Here is a 24423-nt window from a genome sequence, read left to right as displayed (position 1 = left end):
ACTTTTAACTTCTCAATATCAAAAAAATTTGGAATAGTAAATGACTGAGGCCGGGTGCAGTGGCTCACGCCTGTAATCCCAGCACTCTGAGAGGCCAAGGCAGATGAATCATCTGAAGTTGGGAGTTTGAGACCATCCTGACCAACAAAGAGAAACCCCCATCTCTACTAAAAATACAAAAAATTAGCCAGGCATGGTGGCACATGCCTGTAATCCCAGCTACTCAGGAGGCTGAGGTAGGAGAATCGCTTGAATCAGGGAGGCGGAGGTTGTGGTGAGCAGAGATCACGCCACTGCACTCCAGAAATGACTAAAACTTTATTACTTTAACCAAAGGAGTCTGGTAATAAAATGTAGTAACATTTACTTGGACACATACTTTGAAAGGTAACAACAAATTTTAAGACACTCTATTCAAAAATATAGGTATGTTAGTCAACATCTTAGTAGTAAAGTATTCAGAGACAGACAGATTTCAGTTCTATCGCTTAAGCTGTAAAGTCTTAGAGAAGATAATTAACTTCCCTGAGCCTATTTCCCTACCTCAAAAAGTGAGGATAAACATATATCTACCTTTAACAGCTGTTGTGAGGACAGTCTAACAAAGCATACACTTAAAAACAGCCACTGTAGTTACTACTGATATTTTTGATATCACTAGAAGACCAAAAGTATTTGAGTTGAAAGAATCTAAGACGGTCCATTAGATTTAAAAAAAAAAAAAAAAGGTTAAGTTTATGATAAAGTAAACGTAAGTTCTACAAACAAGGCTTAATCTTAACTTTTCTTCTGAAATTATAGTAAAAATAAAATAACTTACCATCCGTTTTCCATTTAAATCAACATGACAACAGCCTTCTTCATAAGCCAAGTTATTTCCACACCCATTTTCTTCTCTACTAACAACTTATTTTAAAGTTTAACTTTTTTTGATCATTTAAGAACCCCAAACAACACTGAATCAGAAATTCAAGAAAGGCTGAGACTAAGTTAATACAAGTCAGCAAAACTGCATTTTGCTATCAATCATTAGACTGTTCCTATACTGGAGCCTGAACAAAGGACATTCACTAAATTAAAATTTACAAACACTTCAATCTAATAGTGACTCTCAATTCCACAGTAATATAAAAGACAGAAAAGTTGGGCTCTAACTTATTCCAACAATGTAAATTTGTTAAACAATCCACCACCTAATGATAAAGCTACCAGCTGACTACATTTTACTGAAGGGGGCACCTTTACTTTAGGTAACAGAAACACTGCTAAGAATCTATACATAAATATATAATGGAGTCACTCAAGATGCAATAAGATAACTGAAAATGAAATTATTCTGGAGTAAAATCTTTTTGTACAGTGAGAAAAAAATGACACATCATCATTTAGTCCATCCTACTAGTGATTTCTTTTTTAAATGTATTGGGTAAGGTATACTTTTCCTGTTACCCACTACTTAATTTCAGAATATAATTCAATTATGATCACAGGGCAGAAATGTTTATTAAATCTTTACATTTTTGCCGGGCGCGGTGGCTCAAGCCTGTAATCCCAGCACTTTGGGAGGCCGAGACGGGGGGATCACGAGGTCAGGAGATCGAGACCATCCTGGCTAATACGGTGAAACCCCGTCTCTACTAAAAAATACAAAAAACTAGCCGGGCGACGAGGCAGGCGCCTGTAGTCCCAGCTACTCGGGAGGCTGAGACAGGAGAATGGCGTGAACCTGGGAGGCGGAGCTTGCAGTGAGCTGAGAGCCGGCCACTGCACTCCAGCCTGGGCGGCAGAGCAAGACTCCGTCTCAGAAAAAAAAAAAAAAAAAAAAAAAAACTTTACATTTTTATAAAAAGAATATATATGGCAATTGCTCTTAATTATTTTAACTGTTTCATTCCCGCTATTACTCATAGCTGCATGTGATTTGAGATTTGGAGGCATTTAATTTCCTCAAATGTTAACATTCTCTTGATTTCACTTAAGACAAAGGTTTTGGGAGAAAACAAATGATTCTATCAGTATGTCCTTCACTATATGGCTGGGAGTATAGGTAAAATAAGAGGAGGAGGGTGGAGTAGAAATTCAGAAAACTGGGTTGTGCTCCAACAAGCTTTAAGCTATCTGTAATTTTCGTTTTGTTTTTTTTTTTTTTAAGAGACAGTCTGACTTTGTCACTCGGGTTGGAGTGCAGAGGTGCTATCTTGGCTTACTGTAACTTCCACCTCCCGAGTTCAAGCAATTCTCGTGCCTCAGCCTCCCGAGTAACTGGGACTACAGGCATGTGCCACCACATCTGGCTAATTTTTATATTTTTAGTAGAGACAGGGTTTTGCCATGTTGCCCAGGCTGGTCTTGAACTCCTGAGCTCAGGTAATCCACCCGTCTCAAGTCTCCCAAAGTTCTAGGATTACAGGTATCAGCCACCATGCCTGGCTAGCTATCTGTAATTTTCATATCATTTAAGGTATCTGTAATTCTCAAGGAGTTAAAGCATTATTTTAAAAACACTTTTGTTTTTAATATATTTTAAAAACAAAACCCTGGCTTACATCAAACACTTCACAGTTACAGATGAATCTTACTATCTGTAGTAATCTTACTATCATAGAATCCTACTATGTCATATTGGAACTACTCACCGAAGTTCGATCAGGTTCTCCATCTGCCAAACCTCCCTCCATAATGAAAGAAGATAGGTTTATGCTTCTCTTTCCATTAATGTGCAGCCATCCTGTAAATCTGCAAATCCTAAAATTAAAAAATCATATTTATTAGGACTGGTATAAAATTGTGACAAGTAGAAATAAAGCACTGAGTTTATTAGGAGGGAAAAATCATTTTAGTCTGAGGTTATTCAGAAATCCAATAATTAAAAAGAAAAACAAACAAATTTTGATATGGGCTTGAAGAATGGTAAAGGTTCAGAGAAAAATGAAAGAAGAAAAAAATATTCCAAGTGAAGAAAAATAGTAAGAGCAAGGTTAAACATGAGATTGCCTAAAATTTGAAAGGATGCATAAATCTACTTATGAAATAAGTACTACTAATGAAATAAATTAGTATTACATTGGTAAAAACTAAAAAGTATGCTAAAATGCATCATGGGACAGAATGTGGGGAAATAGATATTCTCACGTACTTTTGTTATGAGAATACAAATCAGGACAATTTTCTGGAGGACAATTAAAAATATGTCCCAGCAATTTCAAGACTAGAAATTCTCCCACAGATATACAAATGCACAGAAATATATAAATAAACAAATCCAACAAAGTAATAAATTTGATGAAAAAAACTAGAAACAACTTTAATGTTGATGGCTAGAAGCTTCCTTAAATTATATTACAGACATACAATAGAATATCATGAGGTAATTTTTAAAAATGAAGATCTGTATATACTAAACTGGAAAGAGGATCACAACATGAGGTGGGAAATGTGAGTGATGGAACATTATATAATAAGATACTCTTTGTTCTTCTGTATATTTCCATTTTTACCATGAATATGTATTACTTTTCTACAGGCATGCCTTGTTTTATTGTGCTTCGCTTTACTGCACAAAGAGATACCGCCTTTTTTACAAAATGAAAGTTGGTGACAACCTTGCAGCAAGCAAGTCTATCAGTACCACTTTTCCAACAGCATGTGCTCACTTTGTGTCACTGTGCCATAATTTGGTAACTCTCAAATATTTCAAACCTTTACATTAAAATATCTGTTACAGCAATCTGTGATCAGTAATCCTTGATATTACTATTGTAATCATTTTGAGGCACCACAAACTACAGCCATATAAAACAACTAACTTAACTGAAATGTATGTGGTTTTGACTGCTCCACCCATCTGCCATTCTCCCATTTCTCTTTCTCCTGGCTCTTCTCTATTCCATCAGATACAATAATATTGAAATTAGTCCAATTAATAACACTACAAAGGCCTCTAAGTGTTCAAGTAAAAGGAAGAGCCACATATTTCACTTTAAATCAAAAGCTAAAAATGATTAAGCTTAGTGAGGAATGCATGTCAAAAGCCAGAAGCATGGCCTCTTACACCAAACAGCCATGTCGTGAATGCAAAGTAAAAGTTCTTGGAGGAAATTGAAAGTCCTATTCCAATGAACACACAAATGATAAGAAAGCAAAACAGCCTTGTTGTTGATATACAGCAAGTTTGAGTGGTCTGGATAGAAGATCAGGCTAATTATACAGGCAAGGCCCTAACTCTCTTCAATTCTATACAGGCTGAGAGAGGTGAAAAAGCTGCAGAAGAGAAGTTTGAAGCCAGCAGAGATTGTTCATGAGGTTTAAGGAAAGAAGTCATCTCTATAACATCAAAATGCAAGATAAAGTAGCAAGTGCTACTTGGAGAAACCACAGTTAAGTTATCCAAAAGATCTAGCTAATATCATTGATGAACATGGCTACACTAAACAACAGGTTTTCAATATAGACGAAATAGCCTTCTATTAGAAGATGCCATTAAGGACTTTCATATCTAGAGAGGAGAAGTCAACGGCAGGCTTCAAAGCTGCAAAGGACAAACTGACTCTCTCGTTAGGGGCCAATGCAGCTGATGACTTGAAGTTGAAGCCAATGCTCATTTACCATTCCAAAAATTCTAGGGTCCTTAAGAATTATGCTTTAACTACTCTGCCTGTGCACTATAAATAAAACAACAAAGCCTGGATGATAGCACATCTGTTTACAGCATGGTTTACTAATATTTTAAGCTCACTGTTGAGACTACTGCTTAGAAACAATATTCCTTTCAAAATATTACCACTCACTGACAATGCACTTGCTCACCCAAAAGTTCTGGTGGAGATGTACGAAAAGATTAATGTTGTTTTCATCTCTGCTAACACGACATCTATTCTGCAGCCCATGAATCAAGGAGTAATTTTAACTTTCATGTCTTCTTATTTAAGAAATACATTCAGTAAGGCCATAAGGCTGCCAGAGATAGTGATTCCTCTGATGGATCTGGGCAAAGTTTGAAAACCTTATGGAAAAGATTCACCATTCTAAATGTCACTAAGTACACTTGTGATTCACAGGAGGAGGTCAAAATACCAACATTAGCAGGAATTTGGAAGAAGTTGATTCCAACCCTTATGGATGACTTTATGGGTTTCAAGACCTCAGTGCAGGAAGTCACTACTGATGTGGTGAAAACAGCAAGAGAACTCGAATTAAAAGTGGAGTCTGAAGATGTAACTGAATGGCTGCAATCTCAAGATAAAACTTGAATGAATGAGGACTTATTTCTTATGGATGAACAAAGAAAGTGGTTACTGAAGACAGAATCTACTCCTGGTGAAGATGCTGTGAACACTGCTGAAATTGACAGGGACGGGGGTATAGAAATTCTAGGCAGAAAAGCGCGGGTCCCTGGCAAAAGCCCCACCCTCAAGCTGAAAAGCGTGAAATGGCAGACCAAAACAAGAACTTATATCCCTGTTTTCCCGTTCGAATGTTGCCTTTTCCTAAACCACCCATGGCCTTGTCCTGCCCCACCCCATCTTATGCCTATGAAGACCCCAGACTCAGCCCTAAGAGAGGAGAAGCTGCTGGACATTGGGGAATATGGCTGGACACTGGAGAGAAGCGGCTTGACTTCAGAGGGACAGCCTGATAGTGTAACTTCAGAGAAGAATCCAGTCGGAGAAGGCTAGGCTTCAGGGAAAGATTACTTACCTGCCCCATCCCCTTTTCAGCTCCCCTTCCCGTTGAGAGCCACTTTCATGACAATAAAATCCCCCACATTTACCATCTTTCAATTTGTTCATGTAGCCTCATTTTTTCCAAGGACACTGGACAAGAGCTTGGGAGCCACAAGTGTAGATACAAAAGGCTGTCACACTGGCCCCTTGCCCTCATTGGTGGAAGGCAGCCGTCTCATGTGAAAAGGCAGAGGGCCCACTGATTTGTTATTAACAGTTAAGCCATACACAGATAGCAGAGCTAAAAGAGCACTGTAATATGCCCTCTGGGGCTTCAGGAGTCACAGGCACCCCGCCTGGACGCTGCCACAGAGCCTCCACGGAGTTCGCTCCTGCCAGTGCCCAAAAAGCACTCGCTCTGGCTCCTGCACCTGCTCACCTGTACACTCCTTCCTGTAAGAGGTGGAACACAGCAGGTCCAAGTGAGTGGAGTTTGATCCTGCTGACACCAAAATGGCAACCCAGTTTCAGTGCTTATGCACTCCAGTTCCCACGAGAGTAGCAGGCTGAGTAAGGCACCCCTGTCATGAGTCCCATGAAGGGGTCAGGGAAATACGCTACTTCAAAAAGAAAAAAAAAAAAAAAGATTTAGAATACTACATAAATTTAGTTGATAAAACAGTGGCAGGGTTCAAGAGGACTGATTTTTTCATTAACAAAACCTACAACCTGAACTCTCATAGTAACTATAAATACTCAAAGGTCTCTGATAACCTCTCTAACAATTATTCCTTCAAAGAGATAACAAAGCCAAAACCAATAAAATCAGTAGACTTCTAATCATTTTCTTGGAGTTTCAAAAATGTTTTCTTATTTCTACAAGTATAAAAGGCCTTACTGAAATATAAAGGCTGGTGAAACATTATTTAATTGGACTTTGTAAGGTTGGCATTTGGTTCCTTTGACATAATCAATAAGAATAGCCAAGAGACTACTCTGACTTTCAATTTAGAAACATATAAACTTTCCTTGACTACATGTATTATAATATATTGTAATTATTTGTTCCCATGAGCCAATTCTCTTCAAGGACAGAGGCTATTTTACTGATCTGTGTTTCCAGTGCTAGTTCATGGTAGACATTTCATTAACAGTTGTTGCACTTAACTAATACTATCAACTCAATTATCTAAGTGAATAAATAAGAATCCAAAACAGCAGATGATATAAAAATTATGTCTATGGGACGCACACTGATATTTGTATTTGAATATTGCATTATTATACTCTAAAAATTTGCAATATTAACAACAAAATAACAAAACATCATAAGCAGCTTTTACTTCAAAAAATATTTTACTAATCTTTTCATCCTATCCATTCAATGTTAGGGATCCATCTATTCCTAGGTATTATACTGACCACTATGAATACATCAATTTGCAAAGCAAACAAACCCTGCCCTCATGGAGCTTATATTCTAGAAGGGGAAGACAACCAATAAAAATAATAAATTAATAAATTATGTATTAGAAGATAGTTTAAGTGCTATGGTAAAAAGTAAAACAGGTTAAGACTACCCAGGGATTAAAGGGTTACAATTTTAAATAGGATGGTCATAGTAGGTGTCATTGAAAAGGTGACATGTGAGCAATGATTTTAAGTAGGAAGGAAATCAGCTATGCAGATACCTGAGGGAAGAGTCTGAAGGTCAGAAGAAGCTGCCAGTGCCAAGGTCCTAAGGCAGAAGTTTGAGGAATAGGAAGAAAGCAATGTAGCTAGAACACATGTGAAGGATGGGAAAAGCAGAAAATGTTTCCCCACAGAGGTAAGGAAACAAAGTATAAGTAGATCATATTTGGTCCAGGTGTTCCCAATGCCTGGGCCACAGATTGATATGAGTCTGTGGCCTGTTAGGACCTGGGCCACACAGCAGGAGGTGAAAGGTGGGTGAGCGAAGCTTCATCTGTATTTACAGATGGTGGATACAGATGTATATCCCCATCATTTGCATTACCACCTGAGCTCTGCCTCCTGTCAGATGAGAGGCAGCAACAGATTCTCATAGGAGCACGAACCCTATTGTGAACTGTGCACACAAAGATTCTAGGTTATCTGCTCCTTATGGGAATCTAATGCCTGGTGGTCTGTAACTGTCTCCCATACCCTCAAGATGGACCATCTAGCTGCAGGAAAACAAGCCCAGGTCTCCCACTGGTTCTACACTATGGTGAGTTGCATAATTATTAAACAGGGTACACAATAAGTATAAATGAGCCTGAATCATCCTTAAACCATCACCACCCTCCTGGTCTGTGCAAAAAGTGTCTGTCACAAAACCAGTCCCTGATGCTACAGAATGTATCTCTTTTTTTTTTCTTTTTTTTTGCTTTCATTGTGTGTGCGTGCAGACGTGTACATTTTGGGTCAAAATTTAAAATGCACTTCTTCCTTTAAGTTGCAGTCAAAATAGTTGGAAACCACTGATGCAGTGCATTTGGAGTAGAATCTCCACTCTGCCACCCTATCATTTTCCACCAGCATGACTGTGAGCAAGTCCATTATCTTCTCTGAGTCTTTGTTTTCTCATTTGCAAATAGGGAATATTACGTGCTCTACATATTTCACAGGATTGTTGAGAGGACCCCAATAACATAATGTGTGTATAAGCTTTATACCAAAGCTCTAGACCAATCAAAATTTGCTTCACAGACCAGAAAGAGCTCTAGCAGTATCCTCAATGACAGCATTTTACCAGTGAGTTTTATAATTTATATGTTTTCATGTTACTAATTAGCATCCTTTCATTTCAGTTTGAAGAATTCTCTTTCATTTTTTTGTAAGGCAGGTTTAGTGGTGGTTAACTCCCTCTGCTTTTCTTTTCTGGGAAAGTCTTCATACCTCCTTAATTTCTGAAGAACAGCTTTGTCAGATAAAGTATTCTTGGTTTACAATTTTTTTCTTTCAGCACTTTAAATAAATATATTATTCCATTCTCTCTAGACCCGCAAAATTTCTGCTGAGAAATTCACTGATAGGCTTAAGGAGTTCCCTTGCATGTGAGGATCCTTTTTTATCTTGCTGCTTTTAAAATTCTCTGTGACTTTTGACAATTTGATTAGATATGTCTTCTTTGGGTTGAATCTAGTTGGAGACCTTTGAGATTCCTGTGTCTGGGTGTTTATCTCTTTTCCAAGATTAGAGAAGTTTTCAGACATTAAATCTTTAAACAAGCTTTCTGTGTCTCTCTATTCTCCTTGAATTCTACAAATGTTAGCTCTTTTGATGATGTCCCTAAATCTGTAGGCTTTTCACTCCTTTTCATTCTTTTTCTTTTCTGATCAAATATTTTCAAATATCCAGTGTTTGAGTTTATCAGTTCTTTCTTATGCTTGATCAGTTCTGCTGTTAACAGTCTCTGTTGCGCTGTTCTTTTTAATTATTCCAACCTCTCTGTTAAACTTCTAGTTTTGTTTGTATTGCTTTTCTTATTTCATTGAGTTGTCTGTGTTCTCCTGTAGTTCACTGAGCTTCCTTAAAATAATTATTCTGATTTTTCTTTGACAGGCAATTCATAGATCTCCATTTGGGGAGGGTTGATTATTGGAAAATTATTGCATTCATTTGGTGGTGTTCTGTTTCCTTGTTTTTTCAATATTTCTTATTGCATTGTGTTAAGGTTTGTTCACTATATGGAGTAATCATCTCTTTCAGACTTTATAGTGGTTTTGGTAGAAAAAGGCCCTATCCTATGGCTACATTCTAGGCACTGGCTGGGTGGTAGGATATGACATATGTTAGCCTTTTACTCTAAGTGATATGAGAACCCACTGGAGGGTTCTGAGCAAGGAATAACATGATCTGAGATTTTTAGTTTCTCTGTATTGACAATTATAGTGGGAGAAGGGTAGAAACTGGGAATTCGGTTAAAAGGTTACTGCATTATCTAGAAGAGAGAATATGATGCAAGAATGAAGATGAGAGCCATAAAGATACTGAGAAGAAGAATTCTACATGAATTTTGAAGGTAGAAGCAACAGGATTTCCTGAAAAATTGAATATGGAGTGGGAATGAGAAAAGATACAAGATGACCTAGATTTTTGGCTCAAATGACTGGAAGGCTGTTGATCATTAAATGACATGGGAAACACAGCAGGAGGAGTAAGGTTATCTTCTTTGGGAGAGCAAGCCAGAGGATAACCAAAAATCAGAAGTTTCGTTTTAGGAATATTAAGTTTGATATGTCTATTCCATATTCGTGTGGACCTGTTAAGCAGGCAGCTGGATTTAAGAGTTTGCGGCTCAAAAAAGAGATCTGAGCTGGAGATAAAATTCGGGGAATTAACATATTGATGGCATTTAAAGCCATGAGACTGAATCAGACCACCAGGGAGTGGATATCAAAGGATGGATTTCAGAACTTCTTAGGCTTAGGGTCCACTAATTACATTAAAAATAAAAAGGTCATTACCAGTGTTACCTGCCTCAACAGAGCTGCCTTCTCTCTATTCCAACTTGTTGGCTGAAAGGATATCTGCAGAGCAGATAACAAGAACATATTTCATTTCATTTTGGGTCAACCAATTAAATTAAAAATAAAAAGGTCATTACTAGTATTACCTGCCTCAATATTCTAGCTATTTCCTTGAGTTTTCTATAAACCAGTTATCTTCTAGTTCCTGTAAGCGGTATGTTATATGCAGAAGACATTAGCAAAATATACAAATTCAGCAACATTAGGAAGAACATGGTCAGTAAACAATATAATAGCCCAGCATTATCTGACACATTTTTACTAAATGCCTCCCAAAGGAATTCAGTCCAATAAAAGAGGTCTAGCAAATAAATTACTGTACAAGTGCTATATAACACATTTGGGCAAAGTACTGTGGTAGTTTAGACTAGTCCAAAGTATTTGGGGGAAACTGCATAGTACTGAAGTCTGCTGCTGCCAAATGACCGGCATTTTAAAATACAAAACTATAATCAAACAAGAATACCAAAATATTATGCAAGTCTGATACTATGTCTCTACTCTCCGGACCTTGGAAAAATCATTCATAAAAGGAAAAGGACAATGACACCTACCCTACACAGTTAAACAACAAGAAAAACCACTGAATGATTTACTTATTACTCTTCCATCACCATTAAACTGTCCAAGAATTTAGTTATGACATCACACAAGGATCTGTCTAGGCAAGGTTCATCTTGATTAATTCTGCTGGCTCTAAAAGAATTCTTTTTGGTCGAAGACCTATCTTTCTCCAGTTCAGGAGAGTTTCTTCTGCTTTTTTTGTTAACTCTTTCTTCCTTTCTAGCCTCTGTTCTTTCTTGCTAAAATTTGTATTAGAAAAATGTTGGACCTCCATCTTTCTTGATTTCAATGTGATATTTAACGTTCCACTTATTTTTGGGTACTTCCTGAAGTATCTTATCAACTTTATTTCCCGGATCACTAACTTGCAAATTCTACCAATTTACCATCTTTGGACCTATTTTATTCCTTAGCCCATTCAATGACTTTTAACTTTCATCTTTTTTTAATGACACATTCTTATTGCCCAATTACACATTAGTCTGTTATTGTTTCATGACTGTAGTATTTTTTTGAATCTTTCTAACTACACAGGAATTTAACTGCTCTGCTGTTTGGTGCTCTTCTGTCCAGGGAATCCTCTCTGTTTCCTCTGGAGTTATTTGTTACTTCTTCTTGATGCTTCCCCTTCTGTGCTGTTGGCTTTCCTCAACTATCTGGTGATCCTAAGTTGTCTAACATATTGATGAATAAATGCTGTGTAATTTTTTTTTTTTTTTTTTTTTTTTGAGACACTGTCTTGGTTATGCTGTCGCCCAGGCTGGAGTGCAGCAGCACAATCACAGCTCACTACAACCTCAACCACCTGTGTGCAAGCAATCTTCTCGCCCCAGACTTGTGAACGGCTGACACCACAGCAGACATGCACCACCAGACCTGGCTAATGTTTTTTTTTTTTTTTTTTTTTTTTTTTTTGAGACAGAGTTTCACTCTTGTTGCCCAGGCTGGAGTGCAATGGCATGATTTCAGCTCACTGCAACCTCCGCTTTCCGGGTTCAAGTGATTCTCCTGCCTCAGCCTCCCGAGTAGCTGGGATTACAGGAACCTGCCACCACGCCCAGCTAATATTTTGTTAGTAGAGATGGGGTTTCACCATGCTGGCCAGGCTGGTCTCAAACTCCTGACCTCAGGTGATCCGCCTCAACCTCCCAAAGTGTTGGGATTACAGGCGTGAGCCACCGTGCGTGGCCCTGGCTAATATTTTTAAATTGTGTAGAGATGGGGTGTCACTTTGTTGTTCAGGCTGGTCTTGAACTCCTGGCCTCAGTCCTCATTTCAGCCTCCCAAAGTGCTGGGATTACAGATATGAGCCACCACGCCTGGCCCCATCCTTCATTTTTAATAGACAGCATGAATATTGAGGTTTTAATACCCTTAAGTGTTTGTATCTGATAAAAGAGACTCAGTTATGTATATTTCAGTGATATGTTCCCATATTCCACTATACATGAACTAACTAAGGAAACACTTTTATCAATTTTTTTTAACTAAAGGGAGATAGATGTTGCAGTATATCTGTATAGCTTAGGGATCAGCAAACTTTTTTTTTTTTTTTTTTTGTAAAGGGCCATACAGCAAACAGATTTTACTTTTGACTTTGCAGATGATAGGATTTCTATTGCAACTACTTCACTCTGATGTTGTAGCATGAAAGCAATAATAGAAAATGAATAAACAAAATGAGCCTGATAAACTGTATTTACAAAAATAGGAGTAGGGCATAGTTTGGTAATTCCTAGTATAGTGTTTCAGGTTAATACCACATGTGTAAATAGCGTATCTGTATGCATAATAAAGCAGTCTTTCCTAGTGACCCCAAAACTTGCCCTCACAGTTTTTCTCCTTTGTTTAGCTCCACTTAGACCTATACCTAAATCCTAAAAGTAGCTTCTTTGCTCAGCATGTGTCTCACTACTAACTTTATCACTTTCTGAAGCAGTATGTTCCCTGTATATTTTAATATTAGCTTCTTCTGAATTTTTCTCTATGTGGTTGTTTTTATCCTTCTTCTGTCCAAACAACTTTTTCTGACTTTTGGTGCCCTTAGAGCCTAGGCAGGCTGTGTAAGGGCTTAAGTGCGTACGGTCCTTTTTTACTGTACCTTTGTAACTTGAGGCAAAAGAAGCATAGCTAAGACAGGAGTTTCTTTTGATTCTCCAATAACAGAAAAGACTCTTATGTAATACTTCTCTCCATAACTTGTACAAGCAGTAGTGTGTTAGGATTGGGCATTTTTATATCAAAAATATTAACTAAGGAGCACATGAATTTACATAGACTGTTTTTGTTGAACACTTTCAACACTTTTCAACAGAAAACAAGTGTTTTTGTGTGAACACTTTCCTTATCATTCAATTTTAAGGATATGGATGTATTTTCAGTGGCTGGCATGTGATAAATGCCCAATAAATGTTTGTTAGCCAATGAATGGCATATAGATATTCTCAGGCAAATGATTTTTTAAAAATCAGTATATGGGCTACACATGGTGGCTCACACCTGTAACCCTAGCACTTTGGGAGTCCCAGGCAGGCGGATCACCTGAGGTCATAAGTTCGAGACCAATCTGGCCAATATGGGGAAATACTGTCTACTTATATAAAGAAGAGGTCACACAATGTCCGGAAACCAGCTCTGATTCCTGATTCTGGTCCTTTTTACAACCAATATTTTAAAAAATCAAAAACTGTACATAACAGTATTAATTTAGGGTTTGCCTTGAAACTATGGATGCAACACCTAAGCAATGACTGATTAGAGCTGAGCAGCAGCCATCCACTTCACAAGCTGCAAGCACCCACCTCTTACACCATGTTTGCATCTGTATTTTCACTGTTTCACTCATTTTTGCTACCTGTCCAAGTTGTGTAAGTATTTGAGTCCTGACAACTGATTTAAAGTATCTATATAAGAATCCTTTCTAAAACAAAGAAACGTACAAATGCTTTAAAAGCTCTCATTTGAATTTCTTCTCTATCAGCTACCATCCTTTCTGTAACTAAGTTTTCTACCTATGCTTTTGAGCTAATCCCTCTGGCACTTAATGGTAATAAAAGCCTTCCCACCTTTTTTTTTTTTTTTTTTTGGAGACAGGGTCACCCAGAATAGAGTGCAGTGGTGCCATCACAGCTCACTGCAGCCTTGATCTCCCAGGCTCAGGTGATCATCTCACCTCAACCTCCAGACTAGCTGGGACTACAGGCACATACCACCATGCCCAACTAAGTTCATTGCTTTTTGTCTTTTATAGAGATGAAGTTTTGCCATTGTGATGATTAACACTGAGTGTCAACTTGATTGGATTGAGGGATGCGAAGTACTTATCTTGGGTGTTTCTGTGAGGGTGTTGCCAAAGGAGATTAACATCTCAGTCAGTGGGCTAGGAAAGGCCTTAATCTGGTGGGCACAATCTAATCAGCTGCCATCTCGAAGGCAGGCAGGCAGAAAAACGTGAAAGGGGAGACTGGCCTAGCCTCCCAGCCTACATCTTTCTCCAGTGCTGGATGCTTCCTGCCCTTAAACATTGGACTCCAAGTTCTTCAGATATGAGACTCGGGCTGGCTCTCCATGCTCCTCAGCCTGCAGACAGCCTATTGTGGGACCTTGTGATCATGTAAGTTAATACTTAATAAACTCATATATATCTGTATATCTATCTATCTATCTATGTATCTATATCCTATTAGTTCTCTCCCTCTAGAAAACTTGTATTAGGATGCCATGTATTAAGCCATGTTGCCCAGGCTGGTCTTGAATCCCTAGGCTCAAGCGATCCTTCCACCTCGACCTCCCAAAGAGCTGGGATTACAGGCATGAACCAAAGTGCCCAGCCCAGTAAAAGCCTTTACTCCAATATCAATAATTTGTCAGCCAGGTGCAGTGGCACATGCCTGTAATCCTAGCACTTTGGGAGACTGAGGTGGGCAGATCACCTGAGGTCAGGAGTTTGAGACCAGTTTGGCCAAAATGTTGAAACCCCGTCTCCACTAAAAATAAAAACATTAGCCGGGCATGATGGCTAATCCCTGCTATAATCCCAGCTACTCGGGAGGCTGAAGTAGGAGAATCACTTGGACCCAGGAGCGGAGGTTGCAGCGGGCAGAAATCGCGCCACTGCACTCCAGCCTGGGTAGCAAAGCGAGACTCCATCTCAAAAAAAAAGAAATTGTCCTGTTAGTTCTTCCATTGCCCATAATGCTCAAGTTTCCCTTACTCTCAATAAGGCCCTTTTCTGTCCTAGTTGCCTTAAGCTACCCTCCGATGATCCTTTACCTGCTCTGGAAGATTTCTTAAGAATGTTCAAGCATTCATTTCCTCTATCTTTGCCCCTGCCTTCATGCGTACATATTATATCGGTTCTATCCTAGGTTAATCTAACGCACAGAAGAGATCATGTCAACTTAATATCAAAAACTTCAGCTGTTCTTATTAAAGATTTAAGTCCAAATCTTGCCTTGGCATTGGAGGGTAACAATCATTTTGCTTATACTTGCCTTTCTCAGTTATTATTTGCTTTCTCTGAGCCATTATGTCAGAAAAATTATTTGCTATTCTGCATATATATCAGTGTCTTCATAGATCCTATTCTTACGCCTTCATATTTCCCTGCCCTTGCCTGCATTCTTCCTTCTAGAGAATATTTCTTTTGCAAAACCAAACCCAACCCACCCAATGAAGTCCAAGTCATATATTACCTTCTTCATGAAGCCTTCCTTGATTTCCCCTAACTGGAAGTATTCTCTTGATTCGTTAACTTCCAAAGTTCATATATCACTTAATACTATTTACTTTAAGTTTTAAAAATTTGTTTATATAAATCTGTTAAAATTGCATACGTTCCTATCTTCCCTATAAGATTATATTTTTAAAAATCATGGATTACAACATATTCATTTTATACTTTCCCCAATACTTTTATAGTTTATTGCCCTGAATGAGTTGAGCCCATCAATTTTAAAGTACAAATCTTCCTTCAAGGACTACAAGCTGAGAGATTTAAAGAATTTCCTTCTTTTTTCTTTTTTCTTTTTTCTTACAAGCAGAGTAAGAGAAAAAAAGAATTTCTTAAAAGTATAGATGGTAGAAACAAGCCTCTGCTTTTACAGGTGATCATAAAAACTGATTACCCAGGGACCATATATATGTTTGGAACCATGTTTCATTCAGTCCTCACAACGTTTGGCAAAGTCATTCTGTTAATGTTTGAATTTACTGACGTATAAGCAATTCAGTTACTACTGTGTACTTAGCCACTCCAAAAATGCCCCTTTGTCTGCCAGGCCCTTGTAGGCATTTGAGTTTGTGACAGCAACACTGGTTAATAAACTTATAAAATGTTAGGTGATTTGTAATTATTTATTGAGTAACTATATGTGGGTGTATCTTTATACACACACACACACACACACACACACACAGATACATATACATAAGTGTGTGTGTTTATAATACCTTTGGGTGCTTTATTAATGTTTTCTTAGATTTAAATCCCAATTTATAATTAAAATAAATGCAGTGCCTTCCTTAACCCTCATTATCTGGAAATGTGGATTCCTTCCCAATACAATTTTCACGTAAATGAATCTGGCATTTTTTAACAGGTAAGCTGGGGGTCAGCAAACTATAGCACATAATCTAAGAATGGTTTTTATGTTTTTAAAGGTCTATAAAGAAGGAAAATAGAAAGGAGAGGGGAGAGAAGAAAAGGAGAATGCGTGACAGAGACAATATGTAGTCCACAAAGCCTGAAATATTTACTACCTGGGCCTTTACAGTGAAGATATTTGTGTCCCATGTGAATACTCACCACAGGTGATCTTAGCAGAGAGGTATTTTAATGATCAAGTAAATAGGAGAACCCATTCTGTGATACCAGTAGGCCTCTTTCTCCAGTCACTTCTGTCATTCCACAATGGACTCAAGAACAAAGTAGCCATGGTGACAGGGATGGAGGTTATGCATGGCTCAGCAACATGGACTTCCACTCACCAAAGCTGACCTGGCTAGAGCCACTGCTGAGTGCCCAACTGACTAGCGGTAGAGATCAACACCAAGTCCCAAATACAGCACCACTGTGCAGGATCATTAGCTAGTTGCCCAGTGGCAGGTAGATTACGCTGAGCTGCTTCCATCATGGAAGGGGCAGCATTTTGTTCCTACCTGAATAAATTTATCTTCCCTGCATGCAATGCTTCTGCCTGAACCAACATCCACAGACTTAGAGTGCCTTATCCACCATCATAGTAACATATATAGCATTGCTTTGGAAGAAGAAACTCATTTCACAGCAAATGTAGTACAGCAATGAATCCACGCTCAGGGAATCCACTGGCCTTACCATGTTCCCCAACATCATGAAGTAACTGGTTTGACAGAATAGCAGGGTGGCATTTTGAAAACTCAATTACAGCATCAGTGAGGGAGCAATTCATACAGTCTGCAGCATGGATCACCAGAAGGCTGTATATGCTCTGGGTCAACATGCAACATACAGTGCATTTTCTCCTATAGTCAAGGTTCATGGCTCTGAGAATGAGAGGGAGGAATGGAAGTGACATCATCCACTATTACCGCTATTGATCCACTAACAAAATTTTTGCATCTTGTCCCCATAACCTTGTGCTTTGCCAGTCTGGAAGTCTTACTCCAAAGAGCGGAATGCCTCCACTAGGAGACACAGCAATAATTCCACTGAACTCGAAGTTAAGACTGCCATCTGGCCACTTTAAGGTCCCCATGCCTCTGAATCAGCAGGCAAAGATGGGGGGTTACTAGGCTGGGTGAGGTGAGTGAACCTAATTACCATGGAGAAATTGGACTGCTATTCTACAACAGAGGTACGGGAAAGTATGTCTGAAATACAGGAGCTATAATGGGATATCTCTTAGTACCGCATGTTCGGTAATTAAAGTCAATAGAAAATCACAACAATCCAATCTAGACAGGACTAGTAATTGCCTAGACTCTTCAGGAATGAAACTTTGGGTCATCCTACCAGGTCAAAAGTCATGAGCAGTTGAGGTACTTGCTGAGGGGAAATGAATACAGAAGGGATAGTGGAAGAAGGTAGTTATAAATACCTGCCACAATTACGTGATCAGTTACAGACACAAAAATTGTAATTTTGGGGATTATTACTTCCTTATTCTTTTATGAATATGTTTGTGTATCAAATCTTTGTTTTCTTTCCTCTCTTATTGCTTTATAAGATATACTGACTTTATTTCACAGCATTTAAGTATTGTTAACTCTACATTATAGTATTTAAGTTACAGAATAACAAGAAAAATGAACATCACCCAAGGACTTTACATTCTCTTTGGGGAAAAAGTTAGTACATTTTACGCAAGACAGTTGTACCACTGGGTGGAAGCATGTCCTTGTTATTGTCTTTGTTTGGAGATAAACTATTGTATTAATTTTCTAGGGTTGCCATAATAAAATACGACAAACTGGGTGGCTTAAACAATAGAACATTATTTCCTCATAGGTCTGGAGGCTAGAGGTCCAAGATCAAGGTTTCAGCACGTTTAGTTTCTTCAGAGGCCTTTCTCCTTAGCTTGTAGATGGCCATTTTCTTCCAGAGATTTCATATGGTCTTCCCTCTGTACATGTCTGTATCCAAATTTCCTCTTCTTACAAGGAGACCTGTCATACTGAACTAGGGCCCACCCTAGTGACCTCATTTTAACTTAACTATCTCATTCAAGATTCTGTCTCCAAATACTGTCACATTCTGAAGTGCTGGAATGCCAAACTTCAATATGAATTTTAAGGGGATACAATTCAGCTTACGACAAGTATGTTTTTAAAGAGATATGGTGGGTGCCAATGTAACAAGGGGTAGCCTATAATGGTTCATTTTATGTGTCAATTTGGCTAAGCTATGAGACTCAGTTGTTTGGTTAATCACCAGTATAGATGTTGCTCTGAAGACTTTTTTTTTTAGATGTGTTTAACATTTAGATCAGTAGACTTTGAGTAAAGCAGGTTACCCTCAATATGTGGGTAGATCTCATTCAACCACTTAAAGGCAAAAAATAAAAAGAAAAAAAGAAAAAACCTGAGGTCCTCAAAAGAAAAAGAAATTCTGCTTCCAGACTGCCTTCAGACTCAAGACTGCAACATCAGCAATGTGGTAGTTTTCCAGCCCGTTGACCTACCCTGCAAATGTCATCCTTGCTAGTCCCCATTTTGTGTGCGTGTGTGTATGTCTCCACATACTGTGGGTACTGTTTTTCTAGAGAACCCTGACTAATCCAATATATACGTATACATCCATATCTTATCAATATAGGTATAAATAAATTTATTTTATCATTTATTCTGTGCTCTCCTCTGTATCATAGAAGCTAAAAGCATGGAAATTACATTTTGCAAATGTCTTTGCCTTGGGGATTGTAGATGTGACTTACATTCAGCCAATGCAATGCATTTTCACAGTATTTGGAAGGTGGAAGAGAGACATAAACCAAACCATTCTTCTTCTCCCAGCGAAACCGCCTTTGCAAAAATTTTAACAGTGAGAAAATTATGACAGTGAAAGAGATCTGACCTAACCAACTCCATCTTGCCTTTAGCCTCCAAACTGCCCTTGGTCATTCCTGGGCATAGGCCAAGCTAACTTTGGGAGAAATTTAGTTTATAGATTATGATAGCCCTTTCCAAAAGTAAACTGCCTTTGTAAAACTAATGAAAGGTCACAAGGTTAGGAGTATGAGTGGCCTGAATAAGAAGCCAGCCACTGTTCCAGAGGTCACAAAATTTGCAACTTCCTCAATTACTCCTGTAATAACATTACTATAGAACCTAAGACTGGCTTTTTGAGATGTCTTTTCAGGCTTTTGCATTTCTGGTGACTGGGTGGCCTCACCTGGATCTCCTTTCGTGGCTCTCACCCAGGCGTGGACTCAGTACATGAGGACTATTTTTCCATACCGCATGACTGCACTCCCCTGACCAATCACAGCATTCCCCATTCCCTAGCGTCCTGCCCACCAAATTATTCTTGAAAAACCCTAGCCTCCAATAAAGGAGGCTGATCTGAGTAATAATAAAACTCCAGTCTCTCATTTAACCAGCTCTATGTATATTAAATATTTTCTCTTTTGCAATTTCCCTGTGTTGATAAATTGGGTTCATCTGGGCAGTTGGCAAGAAGAACCCATTGGGCAATTACAACGGCAGTAAGCTCTGACAGACACGAGGCTTTATAGTGATCACCAAGTACTCTACTGCCAGCTACCCATGTTAGTACCAACAGGCAGGTACAATGATCAGCAGCAATGACTAACCTGAAGGCTAGGAATAGCCATCCATATCCATGCCTCCAGCTTTTCCAATAAATTTATCACCATCTAATTCCCCTTATTAATTTTCTTTTTGCTTGAAGTACCAGTAGTAATTTATTTTCCTCGATGAACCTGACCTGATAATTTTTTTAAATTAAACAATTAAAATATATTGTGTATTATAATAGATACTAGAATAAAAAATAGGAAGGGAGGAGTTGTCTGACATGTCACAAAAACAAGGTAAAATTTTAGACTGGATTGCCTAGAAAGGACTTTAGGCTTCACTGAAATGACTCTGAGTCAAGATCTCAGTAACATCAGGGGGTGAGCAATCCAAATGACTAGAAGACCCTTCCAAGCAGAAAAGGAATCAGCAAGCACAAAGACTGTGAAGCAGGACCATGTGGCATATCTAAAGAATAGCAAAGAGACTACTGTGGCAAGTGGAATAGGGAACAAAGTGAGCAAAGAGAACAGAAAGGTAACTAAGCTACAAATCACAGGGAGCCTCAAAGAACAGAAGGACTTTAATTTTTTACTCTGAATGAGATGGGAAGCTACTACTGAAAGGAAAGCTGAAAAATTCTCTCTTTCCTTATTAGTCTAGCTAGTGGCTTATTTTATTAATTTTTTTCAAAAAACCAACTCCTGGACTCATTGATCTTTTGAAGGGTTTTTGTGTCTCAATTTCCTTCAGTTTAGCTCTGATTTTGGTTATTTTTTGTCTTCTGCTAGCTTTGGGGTTGATTTGTTCTTGCTTGTCTAATTTTTTCAATTGTAGTGTTAAGTTGTTAATTTGATATCTTTCTAACTTTTCAATGTGGGCATTTAGTGCTATGAATTTCCCTCTTGACACTGGCTTAGCTGTGTCCCAGAGATTCTTATATGTTGTACTTTTGTTCTCATTAGTTTCAAAGAACTTACTGCTTTTTGCCTTAATTTCATTACTTACCCAAAAGTCATTCAGTAGCATGCTCTTTAATCTCCATGTAATTGCATGGTTTTGAGAATTTTCTTAGTCTTGACTTCTATTTGTATTGCACTGTGGTCCAAGAGTGTGTCTGGTATGATTTTGGTTCATTTGCATTTGCTGAGGATTGTTTTATATCCAATTATGTGATTGCTTTTGGAGTATGTTCCATGTGGAGATGAGAAGAATGTACGTTCTGTTGTTTTAAGGTGCAAAGTTCTATAGAGGCCTATCAGACCCATTTGATCTAATGTTGAGTTCAGGTCCTGAATATCTTTAATTTTCTGCCTTGATGACTTGTCTAATACTGTCAGTGGAGTGTTGAAGTCTCCCACTATTATTGTGTGGGAGTTTACGTCTTTCTGTAGGTCTCTAAAAACTTGCTTGATAAATCTGGGTGCTCCTGTGTCGGGTGCATATATATTTAGGATAGTTAGGTTTTGCTCGATTAAACCCTTTACTAGTAATGCCCTTCTTTAATCTTTTTTTTTTTTTTTTTTTTTTATCTTCGTTGGTTTGAAGTCTGTTTTGTCTGAAATTAGGATTCTAAGCCCTGGGCTTGTTTTATTTATTTATTTATTTATTTATTTATTTATTTATTTATTTATTATTTGGTTTTCTGTTTGTTTGGTAGATTCTCGTCCATCCCTTTATTTTGAGCCTATGGGTGTCATTACGTGTGAGATGAGTCTCTTGAAGATAGCATACTACTGGGTCTTGCTTTTTTATCCAGTTTGTTGCTCTGTGACTTTTAAGTGAGGCATTTAACCTGTTTAGATTGAAGGTTAATATTAATATGTGTGGATGTGATCCTGTCATTTTGTTGTTAGCTGGTTATGTTGGCTTGTTTGCGTGGTTGTCTTATAGTGTCACTAGTCTGTGTGTTTAAGTGTGTTTTTGAATTAGCTGGTAGTGGTCTTTCCTTTCTATATTTAGTGCTCCTTTCAAGATCTCTCATAAGGCAGGCCTGATGGTTAACGAACACCCTCAACATTTGCTTGTCTGAAAAGGATTTTTTTTTTTTTGAGACAGGGTCTCACTCTTTCATCCAGGCTGGAATGCAGTGGCGCGAACTTGGCTCACTGCAACCTCCACTCCTGGGTTCAAGTGAATCTCCTGCCTCAGCCGCCTGAGTAGCTGGGACTACAGCTGCCTGCCACCACAGCCAGCTAATCTTTTTTTTTTTTTTTTTTTTTTTTTTTGTAATTTTAGTAGAGACAGGTTTCACCGTATTGGCCAGGCTGGTCTTGAACTCCTGACCTTGTGATCCACCCACCTCAGCCTCCTAAAGTGCTGGGATTACAGGAGTGAGCCGGCTAGAAATGAAATTCTTTATTGAAGAATTTTTTTCTTTAAGAATGTTGTAGGCCCTCCTCAATCTCTTCTGGCTTGTAGGGTTTCAGCTGAGAGATCTGCTGTTAGCCTGATGGGGTTGCCTTTGCAGGTGACCTACCTTTAACATTTTTTCTTTCATTTCAATCTTGGAAAATCTGATGATTATGCATCTTGGGGATGATCTTCTTGTGTAGAGTCTTTCAGGAGTTCTCTGCATTTCCTGAATTTGACTGTTGGCCTCTCTAGCAAAGCTAGGGAAGTTTTCATGGGTAATACCCTGAAATATGTTCTCTAAGTCATATGCTTTCTCTTCCTCCCTTTCAAAGATGCCAATGATTCATAGATTTAGCCTCTTTACATAATCCCATACTTCTCGGAGGTTTTGTTCATTCCTTTTTATTCTTTTTTATTTTTGTCTATCTTATTTCAGACAGCCAGTCTTCAAGATCTGAGATTCTTTCTTCAGCATGGTTTATTCTGTTGTTAATACTAGTGATTGCACTGTAAAATTCTTACATTATGTTATTCAGCTCTGTCAAATTAATTAGGTTCTTTTTTATACCAGCAATTTTGTCCTTCAATTCCTGTATTGTTTTATGGTGATTCTTAGTTTCCTTGGATTGGATTTTTCTGTACACCTGAATCTCAATGATATTCATTCCTATCCATGTTCTGAATTCTACTTCTGTCATTTCAGACAGTTCAGTCTCATTAAGAATTCTTGTTACAGAAGTGGTACAGTCACTTGCAGGACACTCTGGCCATTTGAGTTACTGGAGTTCTTGTGTTGGTTCTTTCTCATCTCTGCATATGGGTGTTCCTTTAACTGCAGTGTAGATTAAGTAGTCAATAGACTTCTCTTTAGGACATTTTCACAGGGTCGAGGCTTTGTGCAGGATCTTTATTTTATAGAAGCTGATTTCTTGTCTTTGGTTTCAGAGGGGGTACATGAGAGAGGTATTTTTGGTGTTGAAGTTGTGGGGTGTGATCCAGCAGGTGGCACTTAGGTGTACTGGTCAGTTGGCAGACTCTTGCTCAGATGTGTGGCTCCACAATTTCCTCACAATTGCAGTCATGTTCCCTCTCAATGCTCTGAAAGCATAGGCTCCTCTTCCCTTGAGTGCTGGCTATAGATTGCAGCTTTGTACTCCTGGGCTGCCCACTGCAGTTCTAGGGTGATCTCAGTGTTTATGTTCCTTCCTCAACAAATTCCCTGAGCAGGGGAGGTTTCCCTGCCTCTGTGTCGCTTCTGGGTGGGCCTTCATCCTGTCTTGCTTTTCTCCATTCTCCATGGGTAGAGTTATTTCCTTGATTAGTCTTGATGCATGTACTTGAATGATTCAACTATTTACTCACCCCTTCCATTCCTCCCTGTGACAGCCACACATATTAGCTGCTTCTAGTCAGCCATCTTGGTGACCACCCCCCCAACAATGTGTTTTACAATTAAGAAATATACTTCTAAATAATCCATGGATTGAAGAAGTAATCACAGTGGCAATCAACAAAATCAAAATTTTAGTGAAATGATAATGAAATACTGTAAGAACTGAGGTAAGCAAAGAAAATGCATAGCTATAAAAGACAGGAAAATCAAACAGCTAATCATCCATTTCAAAAAATCTGAAACAGCAGTGGAGAAGTTCAGGACTGCCACCCCAAAATACACTGCTATGGAATATTGATTATTTTGAGCTAAAGGTACTCTGACCTTCCTTTTTCTTCCTGAAAGCAGGAGATGAAACTCTCATGTGAAAAGTGCCCTCCCTATACCAGAGGAAAGACATTTTTAACACCAGTGATGAAAAATCAAGACTAAGAGAAATCTGCATACATAAACCTTAATAAACTAATCTTACCTTCCTAGCTTCTTCTCCACAATTAACTGTTCTAGTCGAAACTCCATATTCTTGTTACATTTTCACAATCTAATGCTCTTTGTCCTTCCTAGTATTATAAATATTCAGCTCTAACTGCTTTTTTGTGTCTTTGTTTTTCTGGCATAAGACAGACGTTATAACCAAAGAAAAGCATATGACCCTAGGAGGGTGGAGGAAAACTTT

General features: G+C 38.4%; 1 protein-coding gene across 11 annotated transcripts in view; it reads right to left on the bottom strand.

Annotated features, from left to right (window-relative positions):
• Positions 1-24423, bottom strand: part of OSBPL8 (oxysterol binding protein like 8) — a 211942-nt gene that overhangs the window by 140099 nt on the left and 47420 nt on the right. For 9 of the 11 annotated variants that reach the window (XM_030938778.1, XM_010362636.2, XM_030938780.1 and 6 more), the window contains exon 2: positions 2637-2745. In XM_030938778.1, the coding sequence (XP_030794638.1) occupies positions 2637-2678 (42 nt within the window). In that variant the 5' untranslated portion in view covers positions 2679-2745. Of the gene's footprint in view, positions 1-2636; positions 2746-6102; positions 6284-24423 lie in introns of those variants that run through there. The other 2 variants (XM_030938779.1, XM_030938785.1) reach the window with 2 other exon arrangements.

The sequence above is a fragment of the Rhinopithecus roxellana genome, chromosome 10 (genome assembly GCF_007565055.1).
Source record: "Rhinopithecus roxellana isolate Shanxi Qingling chromosome 10, ASM756505v1, whole genome shotgun sequence".
Lineage (NCBI taxonomy): Eukaryota > Metazoa > Chordata > Mammalia > Primates > Cercopithecidae > Rhinopithecus > Rhinopithecus roxellana.
This window is presented reverse-complemented; position numbering and strand designations above follow the sequence as displayed.